The 16,556-nt window shown below is 41.3% G+C and overlaps 1 protein-coding gene across 2 annotated transcripts in view; it reads right to left on the bottom strand.

Moving 5' to 3' along the window:
* The window catches only part of LOC311287127 (sodium/potassium/calcium exchanger 3), a 67,960-nt gene extending 51,420 nt beyond the window's left edge, over positions 1-16,540 (bottom strand). Inside the window, exons 1-2 of one of the 2 annotated variants that reach the window (XM_084403738.1) lie at positions 16,026-16,540; positions 4,477-4,569 (exon numbers count right to left, since the gene is read on the bottom strand). In XM_084403738.1, coding sequence (XP_084259864.1) covers positions 4,477-4,569; positions 16,026-16,134 — 202 coding nt within the window. In that variant the 5' untranslated portion in view covers positions 16,135-16,540. The remainder of the gene's footprint in view (positions 1-4,476; positions 4,570-16,025) is intronic. The other variant, XM_084403739.1, reaches the window with a different exon arrangement.
* Between the last annotated feature and the right edge of the window lie 16 nt (positions 16,541-16,556).

Raw genomic sequence — 16,556 nt, 5'->3', positions numbered from 1 at the left:
ATTTCATGACTTCCTGCCAATGCAGTAAGCGAGCAACATGACTGAGATTTTGTTGATTATAATTGGTGCAATGTTGTTTTGTTGTGTCACATCGAGCTGCTTGAATGCACAGGGTTAAAAACCAAAAGAACTGGGTCATGCATAGAGCTCACACATTGCAGTGTCTCTTACTGTGCACTGAAAAAAAAGTGAAATTGTGCATGTTACCTTAAAGAGCTATTTGAACCTGATCAGACCCTAATGACGTGAATAGACGTAACCAAATGTAGTCTCAGAGACAGTCAATAACTAATTTGTGCTAACACACTTTGATTTGACCTATTCACTGGGGAAATCAGATTCTCTATATCAAAAGATCTAGTTTGATAGTCTTATGATCTACTTTATCCCTGTCACCCCTTATTTGAAGACTGCACTTGGGAAATAAAGTGTGCTTAAATGTATTGAATGTGCACTTGTAGTGTACTTCTTAAAAAAAACTGTACATGCAGCAGTGGTTGAACTAGGGTATTATACATGGGGTGGCCAAATGCCCATAACTCCACCTCAGCCTGTCAGTCCATCAACTCCGCCCGGCTCTGCACTCCATAGGCTCCACCGTGGTCCTCCAGCCTTCGAGCTCCACCGTACTCCCACTCGTCCCCCTGGCTGCGCTTGATCAGTCGTCGTTCTGCCGACGCCACAGACTTCGGGACCCTCGGGTGCACCTCATCCCTCCACTCCTTCATCTCTGTCGGGCTCCTCCCTCCCTCAGGCGTCGCCCTGGTCTGCCAAAACCCCTTCTCCACCTTGGTCCCGCGATCCAGCAGCTCTGCCTAGAACTTCCCGGCCTGCAGTGTCGCCCTGGACCGTCGCCCTCTCGGCTCCGCATGGGTCTACACTTCCCCCGGCTCCGCATCTGTCTGTCGATCCCCAGATTTCATCCGGACCCTCAGCCAAGGCACCACCCTGGATCCTCCCTCCATCAGCTCCGAAATGGGATCTTCCTCTGCCAGCTCTTCCAGGGTCTTGTTAGTCGCCAGCCCTACATCCATCTCCAGAACCCCCACCCTCCTTCCACTACTGGACTATTTACGGCACAAGGACATGCCTTCTGGGAGAGGAGTGTAATGTCAGGTCTATGTTCCGTTTTATGGATGATATTCTATATAGTTTCCTTGTAGTTCCTGTGTCCCTGATTTGTTTAGTATCAGTTTCCTTGGTTACTGATTACATCCTCCTTTGTTTGTTTGTCCAATATAGACCAAACATTTTGTTGGAACTTGAGCCATTAACTTGCAATGATTTTTAAAACGCCCAATCATTGCCTATGTACTGTATATCAAAATAAACACAAAGGGTTTCTACACATATAACTGCAACAGAGAATTCAGAAACACTGACTTTCCATCATGTGACCAAAAGTGCAAATGGATCTTGCACATTTTTATTCATCAAACACTCAAGCTGATCTTTCACTAGTGCTAATTCTGGTAACTAACTTATTCAAGCATCCAGTCCATGGTGTACGGCATGTTTTATGGCAACTGCTTGCTGTGTACACATAGATTAGAACAGACAGACCATGCTCTGATCTAAGTTCTCAGAACTTTGCATATACAAATGGCAATAGAATTACAATAATAACAACAAAGGTACTTGTCTGAGATCAATGTCTGTAACTTTTTTTCAGATGAGACAGTAGAGTGTCTTTTCCTGACTTCTGTTTATACTTGATGTAGCCTCTTAATATCTCTGGACAGTGTATGTTTTCTGTTCCACTCATTTCTAACTAGTATGTGCTCTCAATGAGCCCGCATAAAAGTATAAATAGATTTTTTTCTGTACGTCCATGAAACTTCCATGAAATAGCTTCAAGTTAAGTGTCGCCTTGCCTTTAGTTGTTTTTGTTGCTTTTGTGCAATAGATTTATAACAATTAATTTGTTTTTAGATGTTTCATTTTTCGATATTTCTATTTTGCGTGAGTCCCACGAGCCATTTTATTCTCCCGCAAACCGCACACACACAAGTACCTTACCACCAGCACCCACACTCGGCCATCAAATACATCAAAAAGGGTCTTTTTTTTATTTGTGTAAACTCACAATAAGAAAGTGTTGTGTAAAATAAAGAAAACAAACAGGATGCGCTTTCTGCTGTCTCGGGCTCTGTGAACTGGAGCGCTTCACAAAAATGAACTGAAACTCAGCGTATAGGCTACTTGCCTCATAGACATGAGAAATATATCTATAGAAAGCTTGAAATGTCTATTTTTAAACAAACCAATTCAAAAGGAAAATAAATATTCTCTGCTTATGTAATACCTATAAAAGATGCATTTCTCTCTAAAGGCATATCCACTATACTGCAGAGATGGCGAGTCAGCATTGTCAACTTCATCTTTGCAGCCGACACTGACACAGAAAACACTAGTTTATTAATAAATCATTAAAATATTCTTTAAGCTTTAAGCCTTGTTTTTCCGCTGACTGTGCGCGCATCTCCCCATACGGACGAGGCATTTATACTTGACACACTCGCTGCTGTGCTATTCTTTGAAACGGCAGGGGGCGTTAGAAGTAAGGTATATGAGAACCATGTATAAAACTAAATTTCATTAGACATTTTTATTTTAATTTCATGAATTTCATGTTTTTTTTAAACATGGACCTTTATTTTCTTTAAAAAGGCTTATTTCTTCTATAGTCTCTATAGTGAAATTAATAAGACAAGCGCAAACTGGGTGGTGGTACAGACGTACATGTTTGGCTAGAGTCGTCTAGCAATCATGCATCTTTGGAAGCGGAAGTTACAAAAATGCCATGCACATGCGAAATGTGGTCTCGCGCATGACCGCCCACACCTCGATGACATCATTTTTGCGGACGTGGTGAGTATACACCAAGGGTGCTTCTCAATATCCCTCCTCGTTTCCTCGCTCCTCGTTTTATTGACTAAACGTGACGCAAGTTTAATTTTTTTTTAAGTTTATTTCAACAGGGTATCTTGCTTTATTATTATTTATTATGAATTTCTTAATAACCAAACTTTAACAACATAAGAGCAGATCCTTTGAGCGCTGCTGATGACGCTGTGAAGTGACGCTCGAGTGATCAAGTATTCCAATGAATAAAAAAGCTTTCCTTCGATTCCTCCGTCCTCCTTTTCTTTCCTTGCAGCCTTCCCTCGCATCCTATAGGGGGTGGAGCTGAGACGCAAGGAAAGGAAGCGAGGAAAGGAAACGAGGATGCACAAATAAGAAATGAGAAGCACCCCAGGCTTTATGCATGCGCTTGAGCGTGGAATATGCTATATTACACCCATATATATTTAAAGCTCATTCTGGTTTAGTATGTTATTTACATGTGCGATTAGTCGACTAATGGCTTAAATGAAGGACTACAAGTCGACTAGAAAAATCGTGGGCAGCCCTAGTTTAAATTTAGTTTACAGTTTTATTAAATGCAGTTAGCTCAATGTTAAATTGCTTTTTTGACTGACTTAATTAAGACTTAAATGCATATTTATATGGCAGTTCATAATTACTTAATGTACTGAATAACCAAATGTCCTGAAAAGCATTTATGGTAAACTAAAATATAATTTAATGCAATTTTTATTTCTATTTCTACCTGTATGTCATGTTTTTATAAATAGATTTGTACCCGGACATCTGTAATGATAAAGTTGAAATGTAGTCATTTTAAAATATATTACCTTTAAATGTAATATTGAAATAAGTTAAAATTATAATCAAGTACTTTACATATGCTTTAGTATGTCAGTCAATGCATCAAAATAAGTGGACTTCATTAAAGCACAAGAAAATATGATTTAGGCTACACCTAACGACTTAAAATATACTTTATAGTAAACCTTTTCATTTGACATTATTACAAAGTGCACTTTTTAAAGGTGTACTTTAGTGTGTTAAGAAACATAGGGTTTTTTCTTTATTTTCATTATTTGGAAGTTTCCTTGTTACAGTGTAATTATACATTTAAGTACTGTATAATATTAATTAACAACATGCATTTACTAAAGGGTTAGGATGGTTTAAGTTAGCATGTAATTGTGAATAATTTACTGTTATTACTACTATAGTGAGTACATGTAATAACTACAAAGTGTAACAGTGACAATAGTGTTACAGTGTTAACAAACAGTCATAAAAGTGTACTGTATATATATATGTATATACATTTTCTTTCACTACTAGTGCACATTCAATACAACGAAGCACACTTCTTTTTCACAAGGGAAGTTTAGAGAATATGCTCCATGCAACCATAGTAGCCTGTAGATACACACATGAACAAATACATTTACTGTTTAAACTATATCTTTCAAGCAGTGACCTTTGGGAAAAAACAAATATTTACTCTCAGTAGTTTGTATAAATAAAACACTCAACGAATAGCGTACCATAAAATCTTAAATATAAATTTTAGATCTAAAATTCTTTGAAATGCAAATACTGTAAAATGATTCCCACCTGCTCTGGGAGAGTCAATTGTTTGATTCTCAAATCCATACTGCAGGACTCTGCGTCTGGGAAAGTCAGTTTCTGGCCATGAAGACTCCACCTCTGTAAAGGCACAAGAAATTAATTCACCTATACACCTTTCACAACCAAACATGTACAAAAGTTTACTTTTATGTCTGCAAACTGTCATTGCAACAGTCAATAATGCTAATGAAAACATTTACTTAAACATGAATCTATCAGATAAACCAAAAAAGGTATTTGTGAGCAAGTATGCTTGAGGAAAAACATTCAGCATCAGAAGGCACTTAAAGCTTCACCGCACAAGCGTGCATCTTGACAAACATAGTGTACCACAACCCTTTTGTTTAGATTTCAAAGATTTTGTTTAGCAAAACACAACAGTGTGACAAACTACAGTATGAACCAGGGTTATATATAATACTTTGAGAATACATAAAAAAAAAATTCACACAGATTAAAAAAACACACATACTAATCGGCATTTCAAATTGAATCACTAGGCTGCACTACTGTACTGAATATAACATTTTGATGACGATAATTATATTTATTATCATTATTAGTTTTCTAATTTTTGCTTTTGTTATGTTGTTATTCAGTAAGAATCACAGTCTCTTTAAGTCCAGTTCAATATTTCACAAGGCACGTGACAGTCTCAGGTAAAATCCAAAATGTTATTTTGTATAATGTGTGTATCTTTGGATAGTTTACTAAATAAAACAATACTCTTTGAAATCATAATTGTATTGCATTGTGTTCACTTACAAACAATTCACTTAAAGGCACAATATGTAAGAAACACAGCTTATATTATGCACTGCAGTAGGTCGCTTCTGCTCGTTTCGTTGCGAATGTGAGGTAACGCAGCGCTGTATTATATGGTTAAAACAATCATACTAAATAGATTTGAGTGTGTTGAAAGTTATGTTATAGCGTTACTCTGTGCATTCGCTCTGTGGCTGGTGAGACACTTGTTGCACTTTGCAATAATCTAGATCGATATTACAAAATCCTATTAATAAAAATTGGATGACTTGTGTTGTTTAAAATATATTGAATGATGGAGAAAGCTCTCTCTGATTACACTTAATAGTGGTGTCAACAATAATCGATTCGGCGATGCATCGCAATGCGGGGCATGCACGATTCAGCATCGATGCGGCAAAGTGCCATAATCGATTATGTCACTGTTTTAGGGGTGTAACGGTACGCGTATTCGTACTAAACCGTTCGGTACAAGGCACGCATTTTCAAACCGAACGGTTATTTCAAATGTAAGCGCGTCGCGAGCGCGCTCATAATGTAGACGCTGGCGCGACCACAACATCAAATGGCAAACGCAATGTAAGCGGAACGAAACTGAGCCACTCGTGACGGACTGTTTATCAGTTGGACCATGCAACGCAGCGCGAGCCGATCTTATACTACACAACGCTAAGAGATCCAGTAAAGAAAGCATTTGAACTCGCCACTAAAGTAATAACATCGCTGCGAGATCTAGTGAGAAACATTCACATTTCTCCGTTATTAACGGATCAAACAGCGCTGACGTGGAAACCAGGAAGAAACATTGTGACATGAATGAACTATCCAGTGTCCACAGATCTGCAATATTCACCATGGATTTACTGTAGTAACATTAACTGCAACTTTGGAAGTTTGGCAGGAATAGTAGGCTATAATGCTTTCAAGTAACGTTATGTCGGATTTATTTCGACATTATGAATAACATTGCTGCCCTCAAATGTTAATCTGAACTAAAATAAACATCTGTTTATAAGCACAAAATATTACATTTAATTTTTTTCAAGGAGCTGTTTTGTTTTATATGCTCCTACGAAGAGTCAATTATAGCTCCATCATTGCTCAAAGAAAAAAAATTCATACTTTATGATGTTAGTTCTAATAAAAAAAGAATTAAAAAAAAAAAAAAGGAAATTTCTCTGGCATTTCTTTCTTTTTGCTGTATCGAAAACGTACCGAACCGTGCCACAAGTGTATCGTATTGAACCGAACCATGAATTTTGTGAACCGTTACACCCCTACACTGTTTATTTTCTGGCCTTGAGTTGGACAATAAAGTTGAAATTTAATTTCAAATGGTTCTCAAGCAGAGAGAAGAAAAACATTTCTCATTCAAAGCACTGAAAGCAGTGATTTATGCTTTCTTTTTCAGGTTTGAAAATGCCATATCCAATACCCTGTACCATTCAATTTTATTTTATTTAATGACATTTATGTCAAAGATACAGGAGAGTGATAATACACACATAGCAGCCAATAAAATCTGTTGTTCAATATCTGACTGCTTGTATTGCCTCATGACTGATGAAAATTTTGCCTTGTTGTGTGCAGTAGAATTCTGATGCATCGCAATGCATCGTAGAATCGAATTGAATCGAATCGTTACCTGGTGAATCGTAATCGAATCGAATCGTGAGGGCAGTGCCAATGCACACCCCTAACACTTAACCACTTGACAATAGTGTTGTCTCTGAGGTACACTGTAAAAAATTTGTAACACTCCCAAATCAAAAATTTCAATTGACCGATAACATCTACATTTTTCAATTGGCCCAAGTGAAAATCTGTACATTTAATTTTAGAATTTACAGAATTTCACTTGGGCCAATTGAAAAATGTAGATGTTATCGGTCAATTGAAATTTTTGATTTGGGAGTGTTACAAATTTTTTACAGTGTACAAACATCGGTCCGTGTACTGGTAAAAATTGCTGATTTCTCTGGATTTAAACATTGTTAGAAATATTTGGGACAATGTAAGTACACAAATCAACAAAATATATAACTGTCACGGTGGGTTGCAGGAAGGCAGATGGAAACGAGGATATATTTTCACTTTAAAGGTTTAATTAAATTAAACGCAGAACAGGTAGCAACACACACTAAATATAACGGAGATCGGACGAAGACTGACAGAACAGACAGAACTTAAATACAAACACAGATTACACTGATTAACAGAACACAGGTGATACAGATGACGATGATGACTAAACAGGTGATACAACTAAACTGATAATGACGGTAACCATGGAAACAAAGGAGTGGCGGGAAAAGAACAAAGGAAAACAGGAACAAATCAAAACACAAACTGAAAGTTCAAACATACACTGACACGTGACAATAACACTGTTCTAATGGTTTTTGGATATTTTAATCCAAAAATATGACATATTAAAACATTATGCTATGCATGCACAATTATTCAGTTATTTGCAATCCAATAGTAACAGTAAAAATCTAAACAAGGTTGTTTACACTGCACTCTTTTGTCTCAGTAGTGATGTGCACTCAAAAATCAAGGATTTTTAAATAAAAAAATGAATGAAATATTTTATTTTTGTGTGAGAATCACGATTGTATTTCTAATGTCATAATCATAATTGTCTGGCTTCATAGACAAGATCTGGCAAGCCACAGATGAAACATTCAGGTTAAAGAAGCTGCCGAAATGGAAGACTAGATTCCCAGTCTCCTATTAGACAAATATCCTCCAAAAAACATTCAGACAAAGCCTAGAAGGACCCTCAATGTCCTAACTAGACAGAGCAACCTCTCATCCTCATCTGAACCAAAGGAAGGAGGGCAGAAAGCTTGAAAACGGATGGCCCATGAGTTTCTCCAGCACAAGAAATAGGTGCAAAATAGCAAAACAAGCAAAGGTCGATAAGGCAAAGCCTATGTACATACTTTATGCCACCAATAGATGCAACAGGCAACACATCCAGGGGTGCGATTCCTGTACAACAACGTAACTCATTGGTTAACCACCATGGTATGATACATCGTTGTAGAAACTAACTAGCTAGTCACGACTGTTCCTTGAAATCAGTCGCAACTGGTCGTTTGAACTAGCCTGAGGTCGTCATACTCAGATTCTAGTCAGAATATGAGTCTGATACTGCTCCATTGGGCTGTGATTAAGGGGCGTGTTTCAACCGAACCAGGAAAGAAAATAGGCTTGTTCGACTGCATGCAGCTCTGCGCAGACCGATCAGCGGCTGACATGCCGGTTTGAAATTTTGTCCGACTTGATACAGCGCCTACGCCACGTGACTGTGACATATGCCATCAAAGTACCACGAGAGCGATTCGAGATTAGCCGGAGAACTCAGCCAGTGCAGCTTCTCAAGAGCAGCTGCACTGGGCTGCAGGAGCTCTGATGATGACACAGCTGTTCCACGATTGGCTGGATTCACCGCATGACAACGATCACGTGTGTTTCGTGTTTATTCGAACACCTTTAGTTCCTCTAAAGCTCACAAATCAGTTTTTTATAACAGTAAACACTCTTTTCATGTAGTTGCGATGTTATATTGTGTCATGTTTATCAAATTAAAACAGATAAAAAAACTTAGACTCCACTTCATTGATAATAGCCTATGTTGAACTTTATTTTTGTTCATCCAGACGCTGTATGAAGCAGTATTGAATGAAAATGTCTCTGAAACATCGGTGTATTATTTGGCAATTATTGCATTTATTTCACTTCAGCTGTGGTAAAGTATGCAAACACCACGTGATCGGTCACTACGGGAACCAGAAAGTGTCCGACTTCACGTCTCTTTTTGCAGCTCCTCACCGCCTGCACTCTACTCTCGCCGATTGGTTACATCCAGCCGCAGCCGATGTCAAACACACTTATTGCCTCTGCACTCAATTGGATAGACCTACAACCAATCAGAGCAACGGAGTAAGTGACGTTTGTTCTTCACTCATCTTTCCGATCGACAAATGCCTTGATCGCGGTTCTCTGTTCCTCTTTTAAAATTAATGCGCTGTCGATATGTTCTATAACAGACGCTTTGGCGGAATCTACACATCTCAATTCTCCAGCAGAAGTCATCTTTGTTGTAAACGAATTCAACCCAAGCCCTCTTTGGTGACGTGGATGATTACGTTACTGTTGATCATCTGTCCATCATTGTATAAAGCCCGCCCTAACAATTTGATTGGTACGAACAGCTCTGGTTCGAGCATAGTTGCTCCACAACGGATCAAGTCCAGACCGAACTTCCCGACCTCAAATGTTGTGGGCGGGGCTATGTTCGGCTGGCATCCAGGCTACGTTTGAACCAAATTAGTTTAACAATATAAGACTGTGATTAATGACGTCACATGCAGGTGGTGGAGTAATAACTTCTTCTAATCAATCAATTTGAGATTGCATTTAATGTATTTAACATATACAGTATATATAATGAAATTTCCACATTTCGAGTTTATTTGTTCATGTTTAAGAGGGTTTAGTAGGGTTAGTCCTCAGAGGGTTACTTCAGGCAGTAGTGCGGGTGACCTGAGGATCACGGTGAGTGCGCTACCTTCGGGGAACCAACATCCTAGGAACCCTCATCCCTCCCACGCTCCGCAGCCAGTAGAACCGCTGACGGAACACGCTGGACCATCCACGAGGTGTGTACCAGCCGTATCCTTCACTGCTCCCCAAGATGATCAGATGTCAATCGCTGCATCGGAAGGTGGGTCAGACTTCTCCAGGGATGACGATTCGGCAGCGCTGTCCCCCTGCCCGAGTCGGACCCAAAGATGATGGCCATGCTTTCCCGGGCCGCCAACAGGATTGGGCTCATGTGGAGTTGCATCATGCCAGGTCGTGCTATGTCCACTATGGTGGTCCGGGAGCACCATCTCTGGCTGTGTCAGGCCGACATGAGGGAGACCGACAAAGTCAGGTTTCTTAACTCCCCCGTGTCCCAGACCGGCCTCTTTGGCGACGCGGTCGAGAACTTTGCCCTGCAGTTCTCGGCTGTACAGAAGCAGACTAAGGCGATCAGCCGCTGGCATCAAAACCAGCGGTACCCAAATTTTCAATAAAAGAGCAGTTTCTTCAATCTCTGGGTCTAAAGAGGGCCTGGAGAGCAGTGGGAGGAGAGAATCCTCACCACTCTTATCCGCCTCTCCTATCGCCAGCGGGCAGCAGTGTGCAGTTCGAGAATGCAACCAAGCCTCCTCCTGCGCCTTCTGCCCCATGGAACCAGGTAAGTGTTGCACAGCACACTCAAACTCCTCTACGGGCTGCCTCCCAGAGAGAGCCTCCCGAGCCGCGTCACTGCGTTCCATCTCGCTGCCCCACTGCGGGTACGGTTGTATGGTCTCTGCGAGCCTGGTTAGCGCTCCCCAGTCCGACTCGCTGGCTCATTCGGACCATCAGGTTCGGCTATGTGATTCAGATTCAAGTTTCGGGCCATCCACTCCACTACAGTGAGAGCAGCCAATGCCCATGTCTTGCGAGCGGAGATTGCAGTCCTACTGGCGAAGGACGCAAAAGAGCCGGTCCCTCCAGCCGATATGAGGTCAGGGTATTACAGCCCCTACTTCACTGTACCCAAGAAAGGATCGATCTTGTCTCGTTTGCTCGTTTTTCTTGTCAGCGCGGCGTGCTCGTTTTTCCAGGTGCGCCTTTGTTCGTGATGACGAGGAAGTATCAGCAAAGAATTAATTTATTTATTTTATTATATATATATTATATATATATTATTATATATATATAATTTATTTTATTTATATGCATTAGCTTTACTAGATATATTTATGGAGATGAGATATAAAAAGCCGCCCTGTACAGCTATGATCAGCCATTCGGCCAAGCTTTCGATGTTGTTACTGAAAGGCCGAAGCTGATCGGTTGATTTTTGTCACATGACCTGTTGAGATGAGAAGTTGAGACGTTTTCATCTCGCCGTGGCATAGCCTACATTTGAAATAAAGATTTTGTACACGCAAAAAAATATGGTTGTATCAGGGTAGTTTTACGAGCACAGTATCGGACCGACACCCAAATACTGGTATCAGTATCGGTGCATCCCTATTTATGTCATTAATATCAGTCCGTCAGAAAAGCAGTTCTAGGCATATTCTTGGCTCTTAGCAGGTTTAAAAAGCCCTATTAAAATTAAATATGAACGCAGTTTTGGATTAAATAAAAGTACAGTCAAGTCAAATAAAACACGATATACACTTTAATATATGTAAATTTTATCTAAATTAAGCTTTGGTACCAAAATTGGTACTGAGAACCGTGGATTTTCACTGGTATTGGTACCGAATACTGAAATTTTGGTACAGTGACAACACTACAAGCTACCGTTCAAAATGCTCACGCAGAGATGCATTTTCGAATGCATCCGTCACCGAGATTGGTTTGCAGCGATCAACCTGAAGGACGCGTAGTTTCATGTCTCGATTCTCCCTCGACACAGGCCGTTTCTGCGCTTTGCGTTTGAGGGTCGAGCATATCAGTACAAGGTCCTGCCCTTCAGGCTGTCCCTGTCTCCCCGTGTCTTGGCACACTTGGCACAGTCTCGAGATCAGTTATGCGAACATATGGACCTCGTGCTCAGGCACCTCAGCCAGTTGGGTCTTCAGGTTAACTGGGAAAAGAGCAAACTCTCCCCGTGGAGAGGATCTCTTTTCTCGGTATGGAATTGGTTTCGGTTGCACAGACAGTGTGCCTCACAGAGGAACGCGCTCGGTTGGTGCTGAACTGCCTCAATACGTTCAAAGGCAGGATGGCGGTCCCACTGAAATTCTCTCAGAGGCTCCTGGGGCATATGGCAGCAGCAGCAGCGGTAACACCGCTCAGGCTGCTCCATATGAGACCGCTTTAGCACTGACTTCAGGGCTCTACAGGGCAGGGACATGCTGGTCTGTACGGACAAAACTGCGACCATTGCGTACATCAACCAACAAGGTGGTCTACGCTCCCGTCGGATGTCGCAACTTGCCCACCATCTCCTCCTCTGGACTCAGAAGCATCTGAAGTCGCTTCGGGCCATGTATGTTCCCGGTGTGCTCAACTGTGTGGCCGACGAGCTATCACCAGCTGTGCTCCCGGGAGAATGGCGACTCCACCCCCAGGCGGTTCAGCTGATCTGGAGAGAGTTCGGGGAGGCTCAGGTAGACCTGTTTGCCTCCTCAGACACCTCCCACTGCCAGCTGTTTTACTCCTTGACCGAGGGAACACTTGGCATGAATGCACTGGCACACAGCTGGCCCCGTGGCCTCTGCAAATATGCGTTCCACCCAGTGAGCCTACTTGCACAGACCCTGTGCAAAGTCAGGGAGGACGAGGAGCAGGTCCTTCTGGTGGCTCCATATTGGCCCACCCGGACCTGGTTCCCAGAACTCATGCTCCTCGTGATAGCCCCTCCTTGGCCCATTCCTCTGAGGAAAGACCTTCTGACTCAGAGACGGGGCACCCTATGGCACCCGTGGACAGGACGTGGAGGTTCTAGGTGACTTACCCCCAGATGCACTCAACACCATCGCTTCGGCACAGGCACCGTCTACGAGACATGCATACGCCTTGAAGTGGAACCTGTTCGTCAAGTGGTTTTCCTCTCACCGAGAGGACTCCCGAAGTTGTTTGATAGGGTCCGTGCTTTCCTTCTTGCAGCAAGGGTTGGAGCGAGGGCTGTCTCCCTCCACCCTCAAAGTACATGCCGCTATTTCAGCATATCACGACCACATAGATGGCAAAACAGTAGGAAAGCATGACCTGGTCGTCAGGTTGTACTGAGGTCTGGCTATGTGCCCAAGGTTCCTACTCATCCCTTCAGGGACCAGGTGGTGAACCTGCAAGCGCTGCTCCTGGAGGAGGCAGACCCAACCCTGGCTTTGCTCTGTGCCGTCCGCACTCTGCGACTGTACGTGGACAGAACTCAGCGGTTCTGCAGCGTTCTCCTTCCTAACAGAAAGAGCACGCTTTCCCAGTGTTATCCAATAATCTCACTGTATGGGTTATCACGGAACATCAGTGACAGATAAACTCTGTGTAAGCCCTCTCCTATCATCCCTCCAGGCAAGAAGGGGCAAGCGGCTTGCACAGGGCGCTGTATGGGGTCAGCAGCTGTGGCCCTTTGGTAGGGAATCCTATTCATTGGTCCCAACGTGACGTTGAATGACCGACTGAAGAGGAACGTCTCGGTTATGTATGGTAACCCTCGTTCCCTGATGGAGGGAACAGAGACGCCACGTCCCATCGCCACACCTGCTGCAGCCCGCTGGGGCAACCAGCTCATCGGCTCGGCTCCTCAGCAAAAAACTGAAGTGCAATCGCACCTTCTGCTCATTATATTCCCACGCTGCATGGCAGAGCAGCTGTTGCAAATGACTGCATGCCAATGTGCATTGGCTCATTTAGTTTCACTCGAAGTAGATTGGCCTCTTTAGCGAAATTTCAATTCGTCGGTCCCAACGTGGCGTCTCCGTTCCCTCCTTCAGGGAAGGAGGGTTACCATACGTAGCCGAGACGTTACCCTGTGTTTTTATAGGTTTGGTATTGTCTATATTTTATGTGGTTGTTATGCTAAGCTTTTTTCCTTGCATTCTCCAGCATTTTCCTTAATGGATTTACTATTAAAGACTGTTTATGTTTGTTAAACTCAATCTTCGTGCAATTCATTGCAACAACCCATGACAGAAACAGGTCTGTTGGTGTCAATGAATGTTTACAACTTAAGTTGAACTTAAAGATAAAGAAAACCATAAACATTGATCCATATGCAAGTGACTTCTATGCTGAGTCTTCTGTTTTTTTAGAGAGAGACTGCTGCAAAGTTGCTCCCACCAAATGATTTAAGTTGTTTCTTATCAGACTGTCTCTTCTGCTCTCTTGTGTAGGGCATATTTTTTCAGCTTTCATTTTGTGATGCTATATATGGGTAAAATCAGCGCCTCTGCTGCAGAACCGTCCTCTCTGTCATCACAAAACATAAAAATGAAACAACTGATGCCACACACGAAGATCAATGTGACCACTGCAAGTTGGAACAGTTTGTTGTCCTGGTTTGGTCTGTTTGTCAGTAGGTATAAATCTGCAGCTTCATTCAAGAAATATCAAATCATTCGATTATATAAGTACACTAATTTTAATTATACTGTTTTTTCCAACTTGTACAAACTACTGTGGACTGAAAGTGACACTTATTTGGATGTGTTGAAAGTAATAAAGAAAATGTAAAGTAGGCAACATGATTATAATTTTATCTGCAGTGTGTTATTCAGTATAACATGTAAAGATAATTTATGTTAAATGTACTAAACTGCACCTCCATCATTACATTTCAATAGAAATGGCAATAACATATATTTTAGTTAGGCATAAATGCTTATCAGTACATTCAACAGTACACAGTACCATTTTTCAAAGACAATAGAATTATGTACAAGTACAATATAAGTATTTATGTTCCATTGTCCAAGTTTGTCGTATGACCCCCCCCCCCCCCCCAAACTAGTTAAGCTCAAACCTCGCCCCACAGCCAATTACATTGATCAACTAAATAATGCAGTCAACTGTCAAGAAAAGATTAATCAAGTTCATACAACCAAACAATAATAAAGTTCAATAGTTTAATTGAAGTGATTTGAATCATGAAAGCAAGCTGACCAGGGATAAAGCTTTCTTTGATTTTAGTTGAATTGCTTGCAATACTGCCTGTTGGTTCCTTCAATTCTAATGTTAATGTTGTGTTTACAAATTCATCTGCCACAAATAATATGCTTGCATAAGTTAAAATAAAAAGCTGATTTATTTAATGGTTCAAGAAATTGACTAGAAAAAGCTGACACCTCCAAGGTTCCCAGAGCCACAACTGATCTGTCATGAAAGCTTGGTTGGAAAAGCAGGGGTTATGTTCTATGGATTTACGCTGCTTTTATTGGGTACTTTAAAAGGAGAATCAGACGCACTATAAAACAAGTATTGGTTTTGATAATACAAGTTTTTACACAAAGGAATAAACAACATTTTAAGAAATAAGAATTAAAATGACTGTCAAGAGATAAGGACTCAAGCCATATCATATTTCTAGAAATATTGTTTTTTTAAACTGGACATGAGAGTGGGTCACCATCACCAACATTAAGCACTGGCAGCTGTACTAACACTATAGCACTATATAGTAAGTAAACGTGTAACTATTACTTACAGCAAATGCCCTGGATAGGTGAAACTCTAGGATCAGGTTGTTTTTGGAACTTTCGGAACCCGTAAGGCAGCAAAATAATTCAATTTAGGTATGTTAGTTTATATACATTGGTCTGTCTCTATCTTCCTCCAACACTCATTACAGGTTAGTTGTATATTGGGCTTAGCATGGGAATCCACCTTTCAGTGGTGCTGTGACACAGGTGTGAAGGTTTTTTTTACTGGCAGAACAAGCCAGAAGAAGAAGAAAAAATGATACATTTAAAATAATAGTTAAGTGCTGCTTAATGAAAACCATTTATGATTAATTATTATAGGCTATATTTTAACTGTATAAAGAATACAAATCTTATAGCTCTTATAGCTATAGTAATAAAATATAATTTGCTCTATTTTATTTCTGCTGTGTGCATAAATCATGCTCCTCTTCATAGGCTATCATATTGATGCAGAGACACAAATGAGAAAAAAAAAGAAAAAAGAAAATGCATGGTACGAACAAAAGCATAACCATGGGATGATGGTGTTAAACTAATGCATGTTTTGTCTGTGATTGTCCTAACCTGTCAGTTGCAGGACCTGTGCGACCCACACAACCAGGAGAAAGCCGAACGCACAGCAGCAGAAACGCTGGAACGGCCGCCGTCTGACGCTCCATGTCACAGACTTCATTCCGCTCCGTCTGTTCCTCACCGCTGAGTCAGAACATGATCGTAGCAGCCGCAGATTCCTCCTGTCGTTATCCGGGACTGAGAACTACCTTATTACTAAACTAAACTTTTCAGTTGCCTTGCTTTTCTTCATCGCAGTTAACACGGCGCTGTTTCAAACTATTTAGAAGCATCGCAGCATGCTTACGCGCAGACCTGTTCTATATGCTCAGGTAGGCTATCATCTGCTTCAAAGCGCACAAATGCGCTCACATGCCAATGGATTTGGAAAGGTCGTTGTAAATGGTACCCTCGTTCTCTCTCTCTCTCTCTCTCTCTCTCTCTCTCTCTCTCTCTCTCTCTCTCTCTCTCTCTCTCTCTCTCTCTCTCTCTCTCTCTCTCTCTCTCACACACACACACACACAGACAAATCACACCGCTGCC

Source organism: Rutilus rutilus (assembly GCF_951802725.1).
Source record: "Rutilus rutilus genome assembly, chromosome: 3".
In the NCBI taxonomy this organism is placed as follows: Eukaryota; Metazoa; Chordata; class Actinopteri; order Cypriniformes; family Leuciscidae; genus Rutilus; species Rutilus rutilus.
The sequence above is the reverse complement of the archived record's forward strand: the minus strand, read 5'-3'. Positions and strand labels throughout refer to the sequence as shown.